The 17,030-nt window shown below is 49.7% G+C and overlaps 1 protein-coding gene across 2 annotated transcripts in view; it reads left to right on the forward strand.

Moving 5' to 3' along the window:
- The first annotated feature begins 749 nt into the window (after nt 1–749).
- AP3B1 (adaptor related protein complex 3 subunit beta 1) overlaps nt 750–17,030 on the forward strand; it is a 288,775-nt gene continuing 272,494 nt past the window's right edge. Inside the window, exon 1 of one of the 2 annotated variants that reach the window (XM_062212530.1) lies at nt 750–932. In XM_062212530.1, the coding sequence (XP_062068514.1) occupies nt 805–932 (128 nt within the window). In that variant the 5' untranslated portion in view covers nt 750–804. The remainder of the gene's footprint in view (nt 933–17,030) is intronic. The other variant, XM_062212531.1, reaches the window with a different exon arrangement.

Genomic DNA, 17,030 nt, shown 5'->3' on the forward strand with positions numbered 1-17,030 from the left:
ACTAACGCGTGCCGGTGACGGGCTTTGTGTGTGGGGGGCAAATGGACACCGGTCTGGAGGGCCTATTCCTGCTCCTCCAGCTAGGGTCGCAACGTGTTCTTGTTCTGCAATGTTTTGAGTTGGTTTTTATAACGTATACGCTCCTAGAAAAGGAGAAAAGGTGGGGCCGGTGCTGTGGCGTAGGTTAAGCCACTGTCTGCAATGCCGGCATCCCATAAGGGCACTGGTTCGAGTCCCGGCTGCTCCACTTCCCATCGCGCTCCCTGCTCATGTGCCCGGGAAAGCAGCAGAAGGTGGCCTAAGTGTCTGCACCCCTGCACCCTGCAGGAGACCCAGAATGGGGGGGGGGGGGAAGGGGAGTGAGAGAGAGAAGGAGAGGAAGAGGGGGAGGGAGAGGGAGAGGGAGAGGGAGGGGTCCTCCATCTGCTGTTCACGCCCCAGACTGCCCCCTTGGTCGTAGCGGAGCCCGCAGAGCCCGGGATCCAGGAGCTGGGAGTTCGGACCCCGCGGCCGCCAGGCCCAGCCGGGCCGCCCCTCGGCGGCGCCTCCCCGGCCCGCCCCGCCCCGCCGCCCGCCCCGCCCCGCCTCCCCGGCCCGCCCCGCCCCGCCGCCCGCCCCGCCCCGCCTCCCCGGCCCGCCCCGCCCACCCCGCCGCCCGGAGCCCGGAATCCGCCGCGCGCCCGCACTGCGCACGCGCGGCCGCCGCGGCCCGCCGAGCCCGGAAGCGCCCGGAGCCGTCCGCCACAGGGAGCCGCGCTCCGCGTCCGGCCGGCCCGAGCCCCTCGCGACCCCGCGGCCGCGGCCATGGCGAGCAACAGTCTTGCTTACAGTGAGCAGTCGGGCGCGGGAGAGACGGCGGAGCTGGGGCAGGAGGCCACCGCGACCATTTCCCCCTCGGGCGCCTTCGGCCTCTTCAGCAGCGACTTGAAGAAGTGAGGAGAAGGCGGGCGCGGGGCGCGGGGCGGTGAGGGGGTCAGGGGGCGGTGAGGGGGCGCGGGGCGCGGGGCGGTGAGGGGGTCAGGGGGCGGTGAGGGGGCGCGGGGCGCGGGGCGGTGAGGGGGTCAGGGGGCGGTGAGGGGGCGCGGGGCGCGGGGCGGTGAGGGGGTCAGGGGGCGCGGGGGGCGGGGGCGCGGGGCGGTGAGGGGGTCAGGGGGCGCGGGGGGCGGGGGCACGGGGCGCGGGGTGCGGGGGGCGGTGCGGGGGGCGGCCCGGGGCGCGGGGCGGTGAGGGGGTCAGGGGGTGCGGGGTGCGGGGGCACGGGGCGCGGGGTGCGGGGGCGGGGGCGGCCCGGGGCGCGGGGGCGGGGGCGGCCCGGGGCGCGGGGCTTTCCAGCTTGCGTGCCGCTGGAGCGGGGCTGAGCTCGGCGCGGGCAGAGTGGGGGCGCCGGCGGGGTGGGGGCGCCGGCGGAGTGGGGGCGCCTGCAGGGTGGGGGCGCCGGCGGGGTGGGGGCGCCGGCTGGGTGGGGGCCCCGGCGGAGTGGGGGCGCGGGCAGAGTGGGGGCGCCGGCTGGGTGGGGGCCCCGGCGGAGTGGGGGCCCTGGCGGAGTGGGGGCGCCGGCTGGGTGGGGGCCCCGGCGGAGTGGGGGCGCCGGCTGGGTGGGGGCCCCGGCGGAGTGGGGGCGCCGGCGGAGTGGGGGCCCCGGCTGAGCACGGCGCCGGCGGAGTGGGGGCGCCGGCAGAGCTGGGGCGCCTTCCTGGCTCGAGTTAAACTTCGCTGCAGCGGAGGGCGAGCCTGGGGCTGGTTGGGGCCGAGCGGGGCCCCGCCTGCGACCTGTCCCGCGACCCCCCGGGGTCGCCACGTCGTCGTCGTGTGCAGGATGAGTTTAGGGGTCAGGACCGCGGGGGTGGAAGGCAGACACCCTCAGAGACCCCACCCCAGGTTAGAGACGCTGACGGGAATAACTGGGTTCGATTTCCCGGCCTTGCACTAAACAGAAGTTTATTTTTAATTGTCCATGGAAGGCGCGCAGAGCCAGCGGCTGGGGAAGAGGGCTCGTCCGCTGGCTCACGCCCCAGATGCCCTCAGCCGCCAGGCCTGGGTCAGGCCGAAGCCAGGCCGAGCGCTCAGTTCCGGCCTCCCACATGGGGGTCGCAGGGACCGAGTGCGGGAGCCGTTCGCCGCCTCCCAGGGTGTCATTCTGCACTTCTAGGTGGCAGTCTTTGTGGGTTTTTTGGGGTAAGGTTTATTGTTTTAATCTCAAAGAGTTACAGAGAGGAGGGAGGACATAGAGGGAGGAGGGGGAGATGGGGAGATAGCTCCTCTGCTTGTCCCCGGTTGCAGCCGCCTAGTGTGGCAGCTGGGCTAGTCTGATGCAGCGCCGGAGGTCACCCCGGGCTCCACGTGGCTGGCCGGGGCCCAGCTGCTGGCCCGTCTCCCTGGCTTTCCTGTAGGCGTCAGGAGGCAGCTGGATGGGAAGCTGAGCCCCACTCCCGTGGGATGGCAGGGTCACAGGTCACCCTGTCACCTGCCGCCAGGTCGGTTGTTCTGATAGTAACCATCACAGCTCTACGGTTCTGTTGGCAAAGTATTTCAGCTCTTGAATTGGCCTGTGATCTACGCTGACCTATTTTGCTGGTAATTTGCTTGTAATTAATTTTCTGGTTTTTGAACATAGTAAGTTTTTGCCTCTTTGATTTCGTTGGATTTGGGCCTGATTTGGAAATAATGTGTGACTTCTTTGACTAGTGCTTTTGAGGTGAACCGGCAAGTTAGATTTAAAAGAGCTGATATTTATCGAGTGCTTGTGCAGTCCTGCTAACAGCCCTATGAAATGATAACAGATACTTCCCTGAGTTCACTTTATAGATGAAGTTGGAACACAGTGGTTATTTTCCCAGGAACACCATGCTCTCTAAATTTGGAACTGATTCTTTCAAGTGCTGAGATGTGCTACTTGGTTGAACGTACAGTGATTTTATTAGAGAATATATAGAACCCTCTACCCTCTGGAAGTTTAGATCTTTGAATAGTAGCAGTAGACTTCTGGGCGTTGGAAGCATTTCGACCATTGCCTATTATCTGATGGAAACAAGGAGCCTACACTTCTGGAAGTGGTCACTTACTCGTTCTTTTTTTTTTTTTTTAAATTTTTGACAGGTGGAGTTAGAGAGAAAGAGAGAGAGAGAGAGAAAGTTCTTCCTTTTCCATTGGTTCACCCCCTAAATGGCCACTACGCTGGCCGATCTGAAGCCAGGTGCCAGGTGCTTCTCCTGGTCTCCCATGCGGGTGCAGGGCCCAAGGACCTGGGCCATCCTCCACTGCCTTCCCGGGCCACAGCAGAGAACTGGACTGGAAGAGGGGCAACCAGTACTAGAACCCAGGGTGCCGGTGCTACAGGAGGATTAGCCTAGTGAGCCGCGGTGCCGGCCACTTGCTCGTTTTTGAGCCTGTGATATTACTTACCTTTTTCATTATCAAAGGATAAAATTTATGTACAAAACTGAAAGCCTTCCCTGTTCTTTGCAATTTGGGGGGGGGGGGGACAAGGGGACGCAGAGAAGCACCAAGATAGCTTCCATCTGTTGGTCACTCCCCAGATGACCCAGTAGCTCTCTCAAGGTGTGCCAGGAGTGGGGAATGCAATTCTGGTCTCCTTTGTGGGTGGCAGGGACCGAACTCATTGAACCGTCACCTACTGCCTCCCAGGGTATGTGTTAGCAGGAAGCTGGAATTGAGAGTGGATCTTGGATTCAAACTCTACATTCTGACAATAGGACACAGTTGTCTTAACCTAGGCCAAATGCCATGGCCTTTGCTCTGATTTGTAATGGTTTACTTTGAAATAGCTTCAAGTTTGTGAAGAAGTGAGACAGTAGTACAGAGAATTAGCCCTTTATGCAGATTAATCAATTTTTTAAAAAGATTTATTTATTTATTTGTATGTTAGTTACACAGAGAAAAGAGAGGCAGAGACAGAGAGTGTCTTCCATCCGATAGTTCACTCCCCAGTTGGCCGCAACGGCTGGAGCTGTGCCGATCTGAAGCCAAAAGCTTCTTCTGGGTCACCCACGTGGGTGCAGGGGCTTAAGGACTTGGGCCATCTTCTACTGCTTTCCCAGGCCATAGCAGAGAGCTGGATTGGAAGTGGAGCACCCGGGTCTCGAATCGGCGCCCATATGGGATCCCGGCGCTAAAGGCCAGGGCATTAACCTGCTGCACCACAGCGCCGGCCCCAGATTCATCAATTTTTAAGAATTGTTACATTGCTTTATCTCTCCCTCATTCATTGTCTCCTTATGAACAGACAGTTAAACACATAGCATTGTAACTTCTGAAACATTGGAGAATAGGTTATATACATCATTTCCTTTTTCCCTTAAGACCATAGTGTTTAATTGTAGGAACAAAGATACTCATTTACATAGCCATGGTATTGATGTAGTCAGGAAATTTAACACTAGTAACATTTAATCTGGGAATAGTTCCTTAGCCTTTCATGACCTTGACATGCATGAAAACTCAAGCCAAATGTTTTACAGTATATTGGTCGATTTTGGTTGACTGGTGTTTCCTCGTGTTTAGATTTGAGTTATATATCCCTGGTTAGAATCTACTGTGTGTGCTATGTCCTTGTCAGACTATCAATCTCCCGGGACATAAGATACCCACCTTCTTGCTGTTCATTTTCTCAATCCTAGCATTATCTAGTTCCTCTACTGTTTCTTCACTTGTTTATTCCCAGTTGTCTATCTGTGGGGGATACTTAGAGACATGCATATGTCATGCTATATATTTAGCAACCATCGGTTAATCTCTTCAATCAGTGTTTACACAGTGGCTGCAAATTGTTGGAACTCTAACCAGCTCTGTGCTGGTCTTTGGTCTGGGCTCCTAGTGATGGTCTCTGATGCTTTACTGGTCATTATAAGGATTCCTGTATCACTTCGTAGTCACAGTAGTACGAGTTTTTATTTCTGATTTTAATCTTACCAACTTTTTAAAAAATTATTTTTTTAAAAGGCAGAGTTACAAAAAGAGAGAGAGAGAGAACCACTGATACTCGGTTCACTCCATAGACGCCACAATGGCCAGGGTTGAACCAGGCCAAAGCGAGGAGCTTCATCTGGGTCTTGCATGTGGGTGACAGGGGCCCAAACAGTTGGGTCATACTCTGCTGCTTTTCCCAGGCCATTAGCAGGGAGATGGATGGGAATGAAGCAGCCAGGACTGGAACCAGTGCCCATGTGGGATGCTAGTGTCGTAAGCTGTGACTTCACCAGCTGTACCACAATGCCAGACCTTTTTTTAAAAAATTTTATCTTTAAATTCCTCTATCAGCCTTTATATAAAACCAGAACTAGGACTAGATAGTTCATGAAAGTGAATTCTGTGCATTACCTATTAATCAAACTTGTGTATTAGATTATTACCTTAAAAATTTAAAAATTTAAATTGTTTTAAATGTAAAGAATTTATTTTTAGACACAAATTGTTCTAAACTTTTATTGCTTTAATTTTTTTCCTGTTAATATTCTTCTTTTTAAAAAAAAAAAATTGTTTCAGAGGTGGTGGGGCGGACATCTCCCACCCTCTGGTTCTGTCCTTAAATGTTTGCCTGAGGATCTCAGTCCAGGTCCCTGACGTGGATGGCAGGAACCCCAGTATGTGAGCCCCTACTTCTTCCCTGCTGCCCCCCAGGGTGGACATTGGCAGGAAGCTAGAGCAGGAGCAGAACTGGGAGCAGAGCCACGTGGGAACTCCACACTGCGACGTGGACATGGGTGTCGTCTCACGCAGCCTCGGAGCTGCCACACCAACTGCCTGCCCGTTTTTCTCTCCTTCTGTCTTAATCAGTTTGGCTATTTGTGGGTGTGTATGTATGTGTGTAATAGTTAGAAAATAATTTACTTCTGGATTAAACCTTAATTAGGAATTAATTTCTAGAAGGAAACAGATAAGACTAATCATTTTTTTTTACTTTTTTTCTTTTTTTTTTTTTTTTTTGACAGAGTGGACAGTGAGAGAGAGAGACAGAGAGAAAGGTCTTCCTTTTGCCGTTGGTTCACCCTCCAATGGCCGCCGCGGTTGGCGCGCTGCGGCCGGCGCACCGCGCTGTTCCGATGGCAGGAGCCAGGTGCTTCTCCTGGTCTCCCATGGGGTGCAGGACCCAAACACTTGGGCCATCCTCCACTGCACTCCCTAGCCACAGCAGAGAGCTGGCCTGGAAGAGGGGCAACCGGGACAGGATCGGTGCCCCGACCGGGACTAGAACCCGGTGTGCCGGCGCCGCAAGGCGGAGGATTAGCCTGTTGAGCTACGGCGCCGGCCAAGACTAATCATTTTTTAAAATAATAATAATGGTAACCTACTATTTAGAGATCTTTTCTTTTGGGAGCATTGTGGAGTGTTGGAAAAGGCCCCAGGCTGGTGTCAGAAGCCCTGTATTTGAGTTACTGTTCTGTGCTTGTGGTAGTGTCTCCTTGTGCAGGTTGCTTGTTCTTTTCAAACTTTGGTTTCCACATTTCTGGCCGGGTGTGATGGTTGCCTGGTCTGTGATGGTGTACTTGAAAGTGATTTCTGATCCAGAATGTTAGCCAGCACTGTTGAGGAGAGTTGATGACATTTTGGGCCTGATGTCTGTGAAGGTTTTTGGCACGTGGAGGGAACGGAGAGTGCAGAGTGTGTAGAAAACAGGAGGATTGCAAAAGAAAACGGTGTTGAGAGAGATTGGAGATTGACACTTAGATTATCAGATAATATATGAACTTGGGAATGGATGCAATGGCCCTGGGAGAACTTTTCTTGTTAGAGGAGAAGGCAGGTTAGACAAAATCCTAAGGGACACTGCATGTGAGATGTGAACGGAAGAAGAAGGGAAAAGACTGAGCTCAGAGAGGTAGGAAACCAGAGGAAGCTTGTTGTTTTGAAGAAGGAGCTAAGGGGAGAGTTAGAGGAGGCAGTGGTGGCCTGTGTGAGGACTTGAACAGTGCAGGGAGGTAGAAGCAGAGTGCAGAAGAGCCCTTGGCTTCTTTGTAGTGTCCCTCGAAATACAAATGCGTAGAAAGGTGGCATTTTGCTCTGCCAAAGGTGGAGTGTACTTTGCATTTGTTAAATCAGTGTCTTTGCATTGCAGTAATAAAACCAAATTTGTTTTTCTTTTAAAGTTGAATTTTATTTACTGTCAGCTTAACAATATCAGCCATGAAAATGAGATCACATTACTGCTTTAGCCTTTAATAGTGTTTCTCAGTGGCACCCATTGGAAGATAACTAGTATCTGTGGTTGGTACAGTTAAGCAACTCTTATCTCCACCACTTTTTCTATCTTTGAAGCAAGTATGTTGAAGTGAAGTTGACTGAGATCAACCCATGTAGAATGATAGTCTTAAAATATAACTTACTGGGGCCAGTGCTCTGGAGCAGCAGGTATAGCGTGGTGTGGCATCAACATCTCATATGGGCACTGGTTTGTGTCCCCGCTGCTCCACTTCCGGTCCAGCTCCCTGCTAATGCTCCTGGAAAAGCAGCAAAGATGGCCCAAGTGCTTGGGTCCCTGCCACCCAGGTAGGAGACCCAGAAGAAGCTACTGGCTTCAGATCGGCCCAGCTCCAGCCATTGTGGCCATCTGGGGAGTGAACCAGCAGATAGAAGACCTCTCTGTCTTTCCCTCTCTGTAACTCTGCCTTTCAAATAAATAAATAAATCTTTTTAAAAATATAATTTACTAAAATAAATTATATTTACATATAGAACTTACTAAAAATAGAATCAGTGACATCTGGACCAGTTCCAGATGTTTATTAATTTATAAATATTGAGGGGCTAGTGCCATGGAATAGCGGGGCTGGGCCTCTGCCTATGATGCTGGCTTCCCATGTGGGTGCCGGTTTGTGTCCTGGCTGCTCCTCTTTCTGTCCAGCTCTGTGCTTGTGGCCTGGGCGAACAGTGGAAAATGGCCCGAGTGCTTGTGGCCCTGCACCCACTTAGGAGACCCGGAGGAGGCTCCTGGCTTCGGCTCTGGCCTTTGTAGCCATTTGGGGAGTGGACCAGCGGGTGGAAGATCTTTCTCTGTCTCTTCCTCTCTCTGTGGTTCTGCCTCTCAAATAAATAAATAAAATCTTAAAAACATTGTAAGTATTGATACTAACATTGTTGTTTTTAAACATTAAAAAGAATTATTTCAGAGGCAGAGATGGAGTAGAGAGAAACAGAGCTCCTGCCGTCTGCTGCGTCACTGCCCGAGTGCCCTCTGCTGAGACCGTGCCAGGGCAGAGCCAGGAGCCGGGAGCTCAGGCCAGCCTCCTGTGTGGATGGCAAGGGCCCGGCTGTCACCTGCTGCCTCTCAGGTGACATTAGCGGGAAACTGGAATTTGGATTGGCGCCATGACACGAACCCAGATGCTATCATGTGGGATGGGGGTGTTCCGACAGGCATCTTAACCACTAGGCCCAAAGTCCACCCTTTACCATTAGTTTTGAAATATCTCAAAGAGTCATTGTGTATCAGTATGAGCTTTTAAACTTGTTTTTTGTGATATTTTTCTATTTTTATTAATAATAATTAAAAAATTCATTGAAGGGGAGAGGCAGAGAGAGAAAGAAGGGAAGGTCTTAATCACTGATGTATAGCAGTTGGGGCTGGGCCACGGCTCAGTGTGGGAGCCAGGACCACAGTTCAGGTCTCCCACTTGCGGGACAGAATCCCAAACACCAGACCATCACTGCTGCTGCTTAGGGTCAGCACAGCGGGAAGCCGAGTCAGGAGCCAGAGATTGGACCCTGGCGGTCTGCTGCGGGGTGTGGTTTAATTAGGGTCTTCATCATATTTCTGGTGTTTTTTTTTTTTTTTCAGTTTTTAAAGATTTATTTATTTATTTGAAAGGCAGAGTTATATATAGAGATCTTTAATCTGCTGGTTCACTCCCCAAATGGCTGCAAATTTATGTTCACTAGATCTAGGTCTGGACAGTATATTTGCTTGCCATAGATGTAAGTTGGATTCCACTTTTTCATGTACAAAAACCACTTTAAATGTGGACAATTTCACTGTTTCGTTATCTTTCACTAAGCAGTGCCGCGTTTGTTACAAGACGGTTGTTAACAGGAGAGGAAGTGGAGCGTTGGTACCTGCAGTTTGTCCCTACCTGGATGAACTGAAGTGGTCCCAGTACATTTCTATGACTTAATAATTCCCAGCTTTAGGTGTGTGCAGCCCCTACAACGTGTTCTCACTTGGAGTAGAGTATTCAGTAAATTGTGAGGTCTCGAACACTTCTTTATTGTGTTAGATTTGCCGTCGGCCACTGCGAGTGCTCCGAGCACGTTTGAGGTCGATGTGGCCAAGCTAAGCTGTGATGTTTGGTTAGTTGGGTGTATTTAATGTGCTGTGATATTTCCCACTTCCCATGAGTTTACTGGGATGTAACCCCATCATAAGTTGAGGAGCATCTGTAGTGTTTTGTCTTCATGTAAATGGGACTGTTAGATTTTCAAAGGCCCGAATACTCAAAAGTTAAGGACTGCCATTTCCTGTGCAGTAAGGTTCCACTTATAATGTAATTCTTGCCATGTGCTTCAAATAAGATTTCATTACATTGAGCAAAAATTTGATGAATTACTGCCTGTAAGCAGTGTCCTACTTTCCATCAAATAGTAGAAGTGTTCCATTTTATTTACTTTCCTTGCATTTCTTCTTGGAGGAAGGTCATTTCTGGTTTATGCATTTTATCTTAAATACTCAGCTAAGTAAATACTCATTTCTTGATAAAGGATTTTTTTTTTAAATCACTGAAATTTAGAAATCTGAAATAATTAAATCTCAAACCTTATGATTAAATCACAAGATGTAAGACATTAATTTTAAAAAATATTTATTTATTCATTTGAAAGGCTGAATTACAGAGGCAGAAATATTGATCTTCAATCCACTGGTTCACTCCCCAAATGGCCTCAATGGCCAGAGCTGGGCCAACCCGAAGTCAGGAGCCAGTAACTTCTGGGTCTCCCATGTGGGTACAAGGACCCAAGTACTTCATCCATTCTCTGCTGCTTTCCTAGGCGCATTAGCAGGGTGTTGGAAGAGGAGCAACTGGTACATGAACCGGCACTCATAGGGTGCTGGAGTCACAAGTGGTGGGTTTACCTGCTATGCCATAGTGCCATCCCGAGATGTGTTAGTTTTAAAAAACATTTAGGATTTAGCAGTTGCTAACACTGAGTGGTTAAACAAAAAAGGCAGACAGCAGTTGGTTGAAATGTTCTTTTTCACTGCTTATAGAACGATGAATATATTACAGTGAAGTAATTGGACAGCATTGCATTTGTGTTTAAATGAACTGCTCACAAAACTAAATTGAGGTCCAAATTTAAAATTTGAAGTAAAGAGCAGAAAGTAGAACAGTGGAGAAGGAAGTGACTCTCCCATATTTCATGCTTTTATGAGTAACACTGCTTTCTGTGTTTGGGGGAGACTTCCTCAGCCTATCAGCAGGGAAGGTTTCGCGGATCTGCAGAGGGAACAGTTTCGAGTCAGTGAGATAATTTTTGTTTGCTGACAGAAACTGTCCTGCCTCAAAGGTCAGCATCCTTAGTCTTTTTTTTTTTTTTTTAAGATTTATTATTTATTTATTGAAGGGCAGATTTGGGGGTGGGGGTGGGGGAGAGAGAGAGAGAGAGAGAGATTGAGAGATCTTCCATTTGCTGGTTCACTCCTCAAATGGCTGCAGTGGCATGGGGCTGGGCCAGGCCAAAACAAGGAGCCCAGAGCTGTTTCCGAGTCTCAGGTGGGTGCAGGGGCCCCAGCACTTGGGCCATCCTGTGCTGCTTCCCCAGTTGCGTCAGCAGGGAGCTGCACAGGAAGTGGAGCTGCCAGGACTTGAACCGGTGCCCGTATTAGATGAGGACGCTGCAAGTGGAGGTCTAACCTGCTGTGTTACAGCACTGGCCCCCTCTTATCATCTTAGCTGAGAGTGGGCTTGTTTCAAAGTCATAGTTGGCAGAGCTGTAATCTCCCAGCTTCACAGTCATAATAGATTTTCTCCAAGTTTCTCAATACCTTGGTTAAGAATGTGGAAAAAGGGATTGGTGTTTTGGTGCAGTTGGTTAAGCTGCTGCCTATGATGCCGGTATCCCATATGAGCTCCATTTTGACTCCCGGCTGCTCCACTTCTGATCTAGCTTCCTGGTATTGCACCTGGGAAGCAGCAGAACATGGCTCAAGTCCTTGGGCCCTTGTAGCCACGTGTGAGACCTTGATGGAATTCCAGGTTCCTGGCTGCAGTGTGGCCTAGTCCAGCTGTCTGGGGAGTGAACCAGCGGATATAAGATCTCTTGCTCTGCCTCTCCCTCTCTGTCTTCAACTTTGCCTTTCACAAAAATAAATAAATCTTTTTAAAAAATGTGGAAGTAAAGGGAGGGGAGGAGATAACAGTATGATGACAGGCAGGTGAGTAGTAGAGTGGGGTGGAGTAAAGCCAGATTGTGTAAGGCCTTGTAAATCGTCGTAAAAGCTTTGGCGTTTACTCTGAGCAGGAGGTCTGCTGCAGAGTTTTAAGCAGAATGGGTGTTTGGAAGGTAGTCCGTAACTCTTCCGTTGTGTGCTAAGTATGTTCCAGTAATCTTTAAAAAATACGGAGGTCATTTATTAATCTGTTTTCTTGATATTAGGGAGTAAGCATTAGACAGACTGCTCTCATGGAGTTTATATTCTAGTGAGAGGAACACAGGCGCTAAAAACTCAATATGCGATCATGTTGTGACGAGGAACGCTATGGAGAAAAAGTGGTAGAGTTGAGGAGGCTAGGGAATTGGGATGCAGGTTAGTTTAGAGTTTGAAATAGCAGGGTTAGAGGAGCTGTGCGGAGGTGACCTTTGGAGTGTGTGGCGGGGCAGGTCCTCTGTACACAGCTCTTGCTCAGCTTCCCGGCATCATTTTCAGCCGCGCGTTCTCGAGCTGCAGGGCGTCCATGCTGGCAGGGACCCCCACCACCCAAACACCAGCCTCAGCTCCCAGGGTGGGGAGACTCCCCCAGGCTTGGGGAGGGACGAAGGGTGTTGGTGACCGAGCCGGGACTAGAATCCAGGATTCCCAAATCAGGTCTCGGCTCCCATCAGCCACCTTCCTCTGAATCAAGTGTTGTTCTGTGCGGAAAAAAAAAAAAAAAAATAAAAAGAAATAGCAGGGTTAGGAGGAGATCTTTACGAGGTCGTTCATGGAGTACATACCTGAAGAAGGTGGTGCGTGACCTGCAGATGTCTGGGGAAGATTCCATCCAGGTCCTCGGCATGGGTATGGGTGCAGGAGCCCAGGTACTTGGGTCCTCCCAGGCGTCCTAGCCAGAGCTGCTTCAGAAGTGAGGCAGCCAGGGCTTGAGCCGGCGTTCTGACATGGGATGCTCGGATCACGAGAGGGGTTTTATCTATCGAAAGCCAGCCCCTTTTCAGGAAAGGGGCATTTCATGTCAGGGAGGAAATGACTGTAAGAGGCGAGGTTCCGGCCACCACATGCAGGGGTGGGTGCAAGTCCTCCCAGCTGCAGGTCAGCACCTGTCGGCACAGGCTGCATGAAGCTCCTCCTGGGATGGAGATCTTTCTGTTAAAACGAGGCGGAGGTGACCTTTGGATAATTTTTGACTCATCTGTTGCTCATGGAGTAGGGCCTGGACCCATTCAAGGGGCTGGGAATCCGCCTCTCCCTGGAATCTGACTAAAAACCTGAAAGACAGCTTTGGAGAACATCAGGAGCTTTTAGCTTGAGATAAGAAATAAAGACTTTAGAGAGTTGCTCAAGGTAGTAGCTGGGGACCCTTTGCCTCCTGAACTGGGGATACACTGCACACGTGACGCAGGGCGGCCAGCAGGGAAACTTGCAAAGAGGATGTCAGGGTTGCAGTGGTGATGGTGGGAGGAGGGGTTACATTCTGGGTGTATTCTGAAGCTCAGGCCAGAACGCCTGGCTGATGGTTTCCATGTGATGTGTGTGGGGAAAAAAGGTCTGTCACAGATAAACACAAAGTTTGGAATTGCTGTTGATGGAAATGAAGAAGATTGTGCAGAGAGACGGGTGTCTAGAGCTCGAGTTGTCTGAGCATCCTGGGCTGTTAGGCATCTGGACCTGGGTCTGGAGCTCCGGGACGAGTCAGGCCTGAGGCACTGTGGGAGTCATCAGGTTCTAGGCTGTTCTCAGTGCCTTGGGGTCGGATTCCTAACCTGGGAGAAGACATCAGAGTACCAAGATCTAGGGCATTCCTGGAGAGGAATGCGATGTCAAGGTGGTTGTTTGTTTTTTAAAGATGAGGGCTAGATACTGTATTTGTCTTGTTTGCTGATGGAGCCAACTGATGCAGAGAGAGAGAGAGAGAGAGAGAGAGAGAGAGAGAGAGAGAGAGAGAGAGGGAGGGAGAGGGACGCTGATTACGTTAGAGAGAGAGCGAGAGGTGCTGATTATGTTAGAGAGAGAAGGAGCATGACTGTGTTGATGACCGCTGATTCATTAAGAAGACTCAGCCAGGGTCCGGCGCTGTGGCACAGTGGGTTAAGCCCACTGCCTGCGATGCAGGCATCTCTCATGGGCACCGTTTCGTCTCCTGGCTGCTCTGATCCAGCTCTCTGCTAATGGCCTGGAAAAAGCAGCGGAAGATGGCCTAAGTGCTTAGGCCCCCGCCACCCATGTGAGAGACCCAGATGGAGCTCCTGGCTTCTACTTGGGGAGTGAACCAGTGGATGGAAGACGTCTCTCTCTCTCTCCCTTTCTCTAACTCTGGCTTTCAAAATAAATAAATAAATTTGTTTTTAGTGAAAACTTAGCTAAACAACAGAGCTAATTTTAATACCCAAAGCCCATCAGTTAACATGATTTAGCTCTTCTAGTCTCTTTTCCATATCTGATACAATGCATTTTTAAAATGAGGCTATGTTTTTGTGTTATAATATGGCGTTAAAATTTGCCCTTTAATTTTCTAATATGTATTAATTTCTTAAAGTGATAGTCCTCTAGGATAAACTGTAATTCAGTTACTCTCTTTAGAGAAGTATCAAATATTAGGAAAGTAAACTGTTATGATACAAAATAAGGCTACAGTTAATACCATTAAAGGATTTAAATAATACATATGAGGGACTTTATAAAGTTCTTGGAAATGAGTATTATGGAAAAAACTACATGGAAGAAGTTGCAAAATTACTTTTAATTCATTTTCCTCAGACTTTTTAAAGTGTCTCTGTAGAACGGGAACTTAGTAACCACATAAATAAAGAATTATCTAACCAAAGAATGAATACCATGATTTTATGTGGTAGAATGATGAGGACTTTCCAGATATTCCTGTGTATGCCAGGCAGAGAGAATAGCTCATATGTAGGTATATATCTGTACTGGTTAAAAAGAAGCCACTAGCCAATGTGACCACATGTCACTTAATTTAAAAAAAATTCACTTTCCCAGTATAGCTAACCACACTTCATGTGCTTAGTGGTACTAACCACATTTCATGTAGCTGGCCTTTACTGTATTGGATGGTGCAGATAAAGAATATTTCCATTATCACGGGACATTCTATTGGACACTACTGGTTTGATGGCAAGGATTTATGATACCTTTGAAGAGCGGGAGAAAGCTCAGTATGGCTGGAACATAGAATTGGGAGGAAATGAGGCATTGATGAAGGGTGGTTGAGAGATAAGCTTTGTTGCGTGCACTCCCGCTGGCTGTAAAACTCATTGGAGAATAGGCTAATCCTCCGCCTTGCGGCGCTGGCACACCAGGTTCTAGTCCCGGTCGGAGCACCGATTCTGTCCCGGTTGCCCCTCTTCCAGGACAGCTCTCTGCTGTGGCCCGGGAGTGCAGTGGAGGATGGCCCAAGTGCTTGGGCCCTGCACCCCATGGGAGACCAGGAGAAGCACCTGGCTCCTGGCTTCTGATCAGCGTGGTGCGCCGGCCGCAGCGCGCCAGCCATGGTGGCCATTGGAGGGTGAATCAACGGCAAAAGGAAGACCTTTCTCTCTGTCTCTCTCTCTCTCACTGTCCACTCTGCCTGTCAAAAAACAAAACAAAAATGGGAATGAGAATGATGAAGTGCTATGCTCATTGAGTAATTGAGAAGACTGAAAGTCCTGACCTATACAAGTAGTTAATAGGGCCCACACTAGTCAACACAGTAATTATTGCTGTCTTTGTAACACCATTATGATCAGTTGAGCTTTTTAACAATTGCTTTACTTTTTATACAATATGTTTTTAAAGCTATACCGGTTTTAGAATAATTGTTAATTTTCATAGTAACCATTGCTTTATGTGTTACCTTTTTCTAATTTTCAGATTATCACTACATTTCACACTTGTTTTTCTGAATTATATTTCACAAACATTTGAAATAGTTAACTTATATAAGGTATCTTTAATGTGTGCCACATAAAAGTAAATGAGGCTAATAAACACCAGGTGAATCTTCTGTGTGGCTGTTACGGGAATAATGGCTATAGTACAAGACAATGAAAAATGCCTTTGTTTTAGACTTTCATTTTGCTTTTGGCCTTGCTGACAGGTTCTCTGCTGCTTGGAGGCTGTCTGTTGTTGAAGAAAGAGCCCATTTCTCATTTTTCCTAAACAAAGAGGCATTTATGTGCTTTAGCAGAAATCATAAAGAGGAGAGTTGTTCAGACAGGAGTTCCTGGTGTCCGCTGGTGGTGAGAATTGGAGTGAAGGAAGACCTGTGAAATAAGGTTGAAGTGCAATTGGACATGGTGATGTGACGGTTGCTGGTGACCCTGGTGAAGGTGGAAGCAGTGTGAGGGGTGTTGAGTATGGAAACCACACAGCAGTGGATTGATGGATGGGTGAGGTGAGTGAAAGACAACCGCCTCTCTTAAGAGCTTTGCTTTTCACAGGAGGAGAAAGCACAGTACCTGTAGGGAGACAGGTGTGTGAGGAGCTTTCTTGTAAGAGTTGGAGAGACCTGGTGATATGTAAATGCTGGTAGGAAGGAGGGAGAGAGGGTGTTTGGAGATAGGAGAGACAGCAGTGAACAGTAGGAAGGAGGACAGGGTGATTGTCAGCTGCTGAGTGTGTAGTCTGCTGCAGAGAGAGAGAGAGAGAGACTGAGGTGAGGCTGAGCAGCTGCTCTCCCGGCAGAAGGCCTGTGACGGAGAAGCCCCCAGGACTGTTGGATGAGAGCTGAGGGCTTGCCTCTGATTGGAGCTGTGGAGTTACGCTGTTGGCAGTCTGATGGTGATGTGTAGCAGGGCTCAGCGGTGGCATCATTCATGATGTGGGACTGAGGTTTCGCTGGGTGGGTACTGAGAGTGAACGTTGGGCACACGTTAGGACATTGTCGAGAAAGGTGTTGAAGTAATTAAACATGGGATGTAAGCTGGAGTGGGGAAAAAGTAAAGGGAGTAGGGCACTGATGGGAAAATAATAGAAGTGCCAGGGGACTGGCAGTCTCTAAGAAGTCAAAGGGGAGTTTGCGAGTGCTGGAATGATAGGAGAATGGTGTGTATGTGGTTCTTCAGAGATGGGCTAGTTTTGGGTGTTTACAGGGGTTAGGGTATGACTGTGGGAATTGCCTGGAGATGAGAAGCAGTGAAGATGGTTAGGGACCGGCGCTGTGGCCTAGCAGGTTGAGCCTCTGCCTGTGATGCCAGCATCCCATGTGAGCGCTGGTTCCAGACCTGGCTGCTCCCACTTCCGATCCAACTTCCTGCTCATGTGCCTGGTGCATTAGCAACTTCCTGCTAGTGCTTGGGCCCCTGTACCCATGTGGGAGATCCAGAAGAAGCTCCAGAATCCTAGCTTCTGCCTGGCTCAGCCCCAGCCTTGGGGCACGAACCAGTGGATGGAAGATATCTCTCTCTCTCTCTCTCTCTGTCTTCTCTTCTCTCTGTAACTCTGCCTTTCAAATAAATAAAGATTAAATCTCTGGCCTGCGCCGTGGCTTAACAGGCTAATCCTCCGCCTTGAGGCGCCGGCACACCGTGTTCTGGTCCTGATTGGGGCACTGGATTCTGTCCGGGTTGCCCCTCTTCCAGGCCAGCTCTCTGCTGTGGCCAGGGAGTGCAGTGGAGGATGGCCCAAGTCCTTGGGCCCTGCACCCTCG

The sequence above is a fragment of the Lepus europaeus genome, chromosome 15 (genome assembly GCF_033115175.1).
Source record: "Lepus europaeus isolate LE1 chromosome 15, mLepTim1.pri, whole genome shotgun sequence".
NCBI lineage: Eukaryota > Metazoa > Chordata > Mammalia > Lagomorpha > Leporidae > Lepus > Lepus europaeus.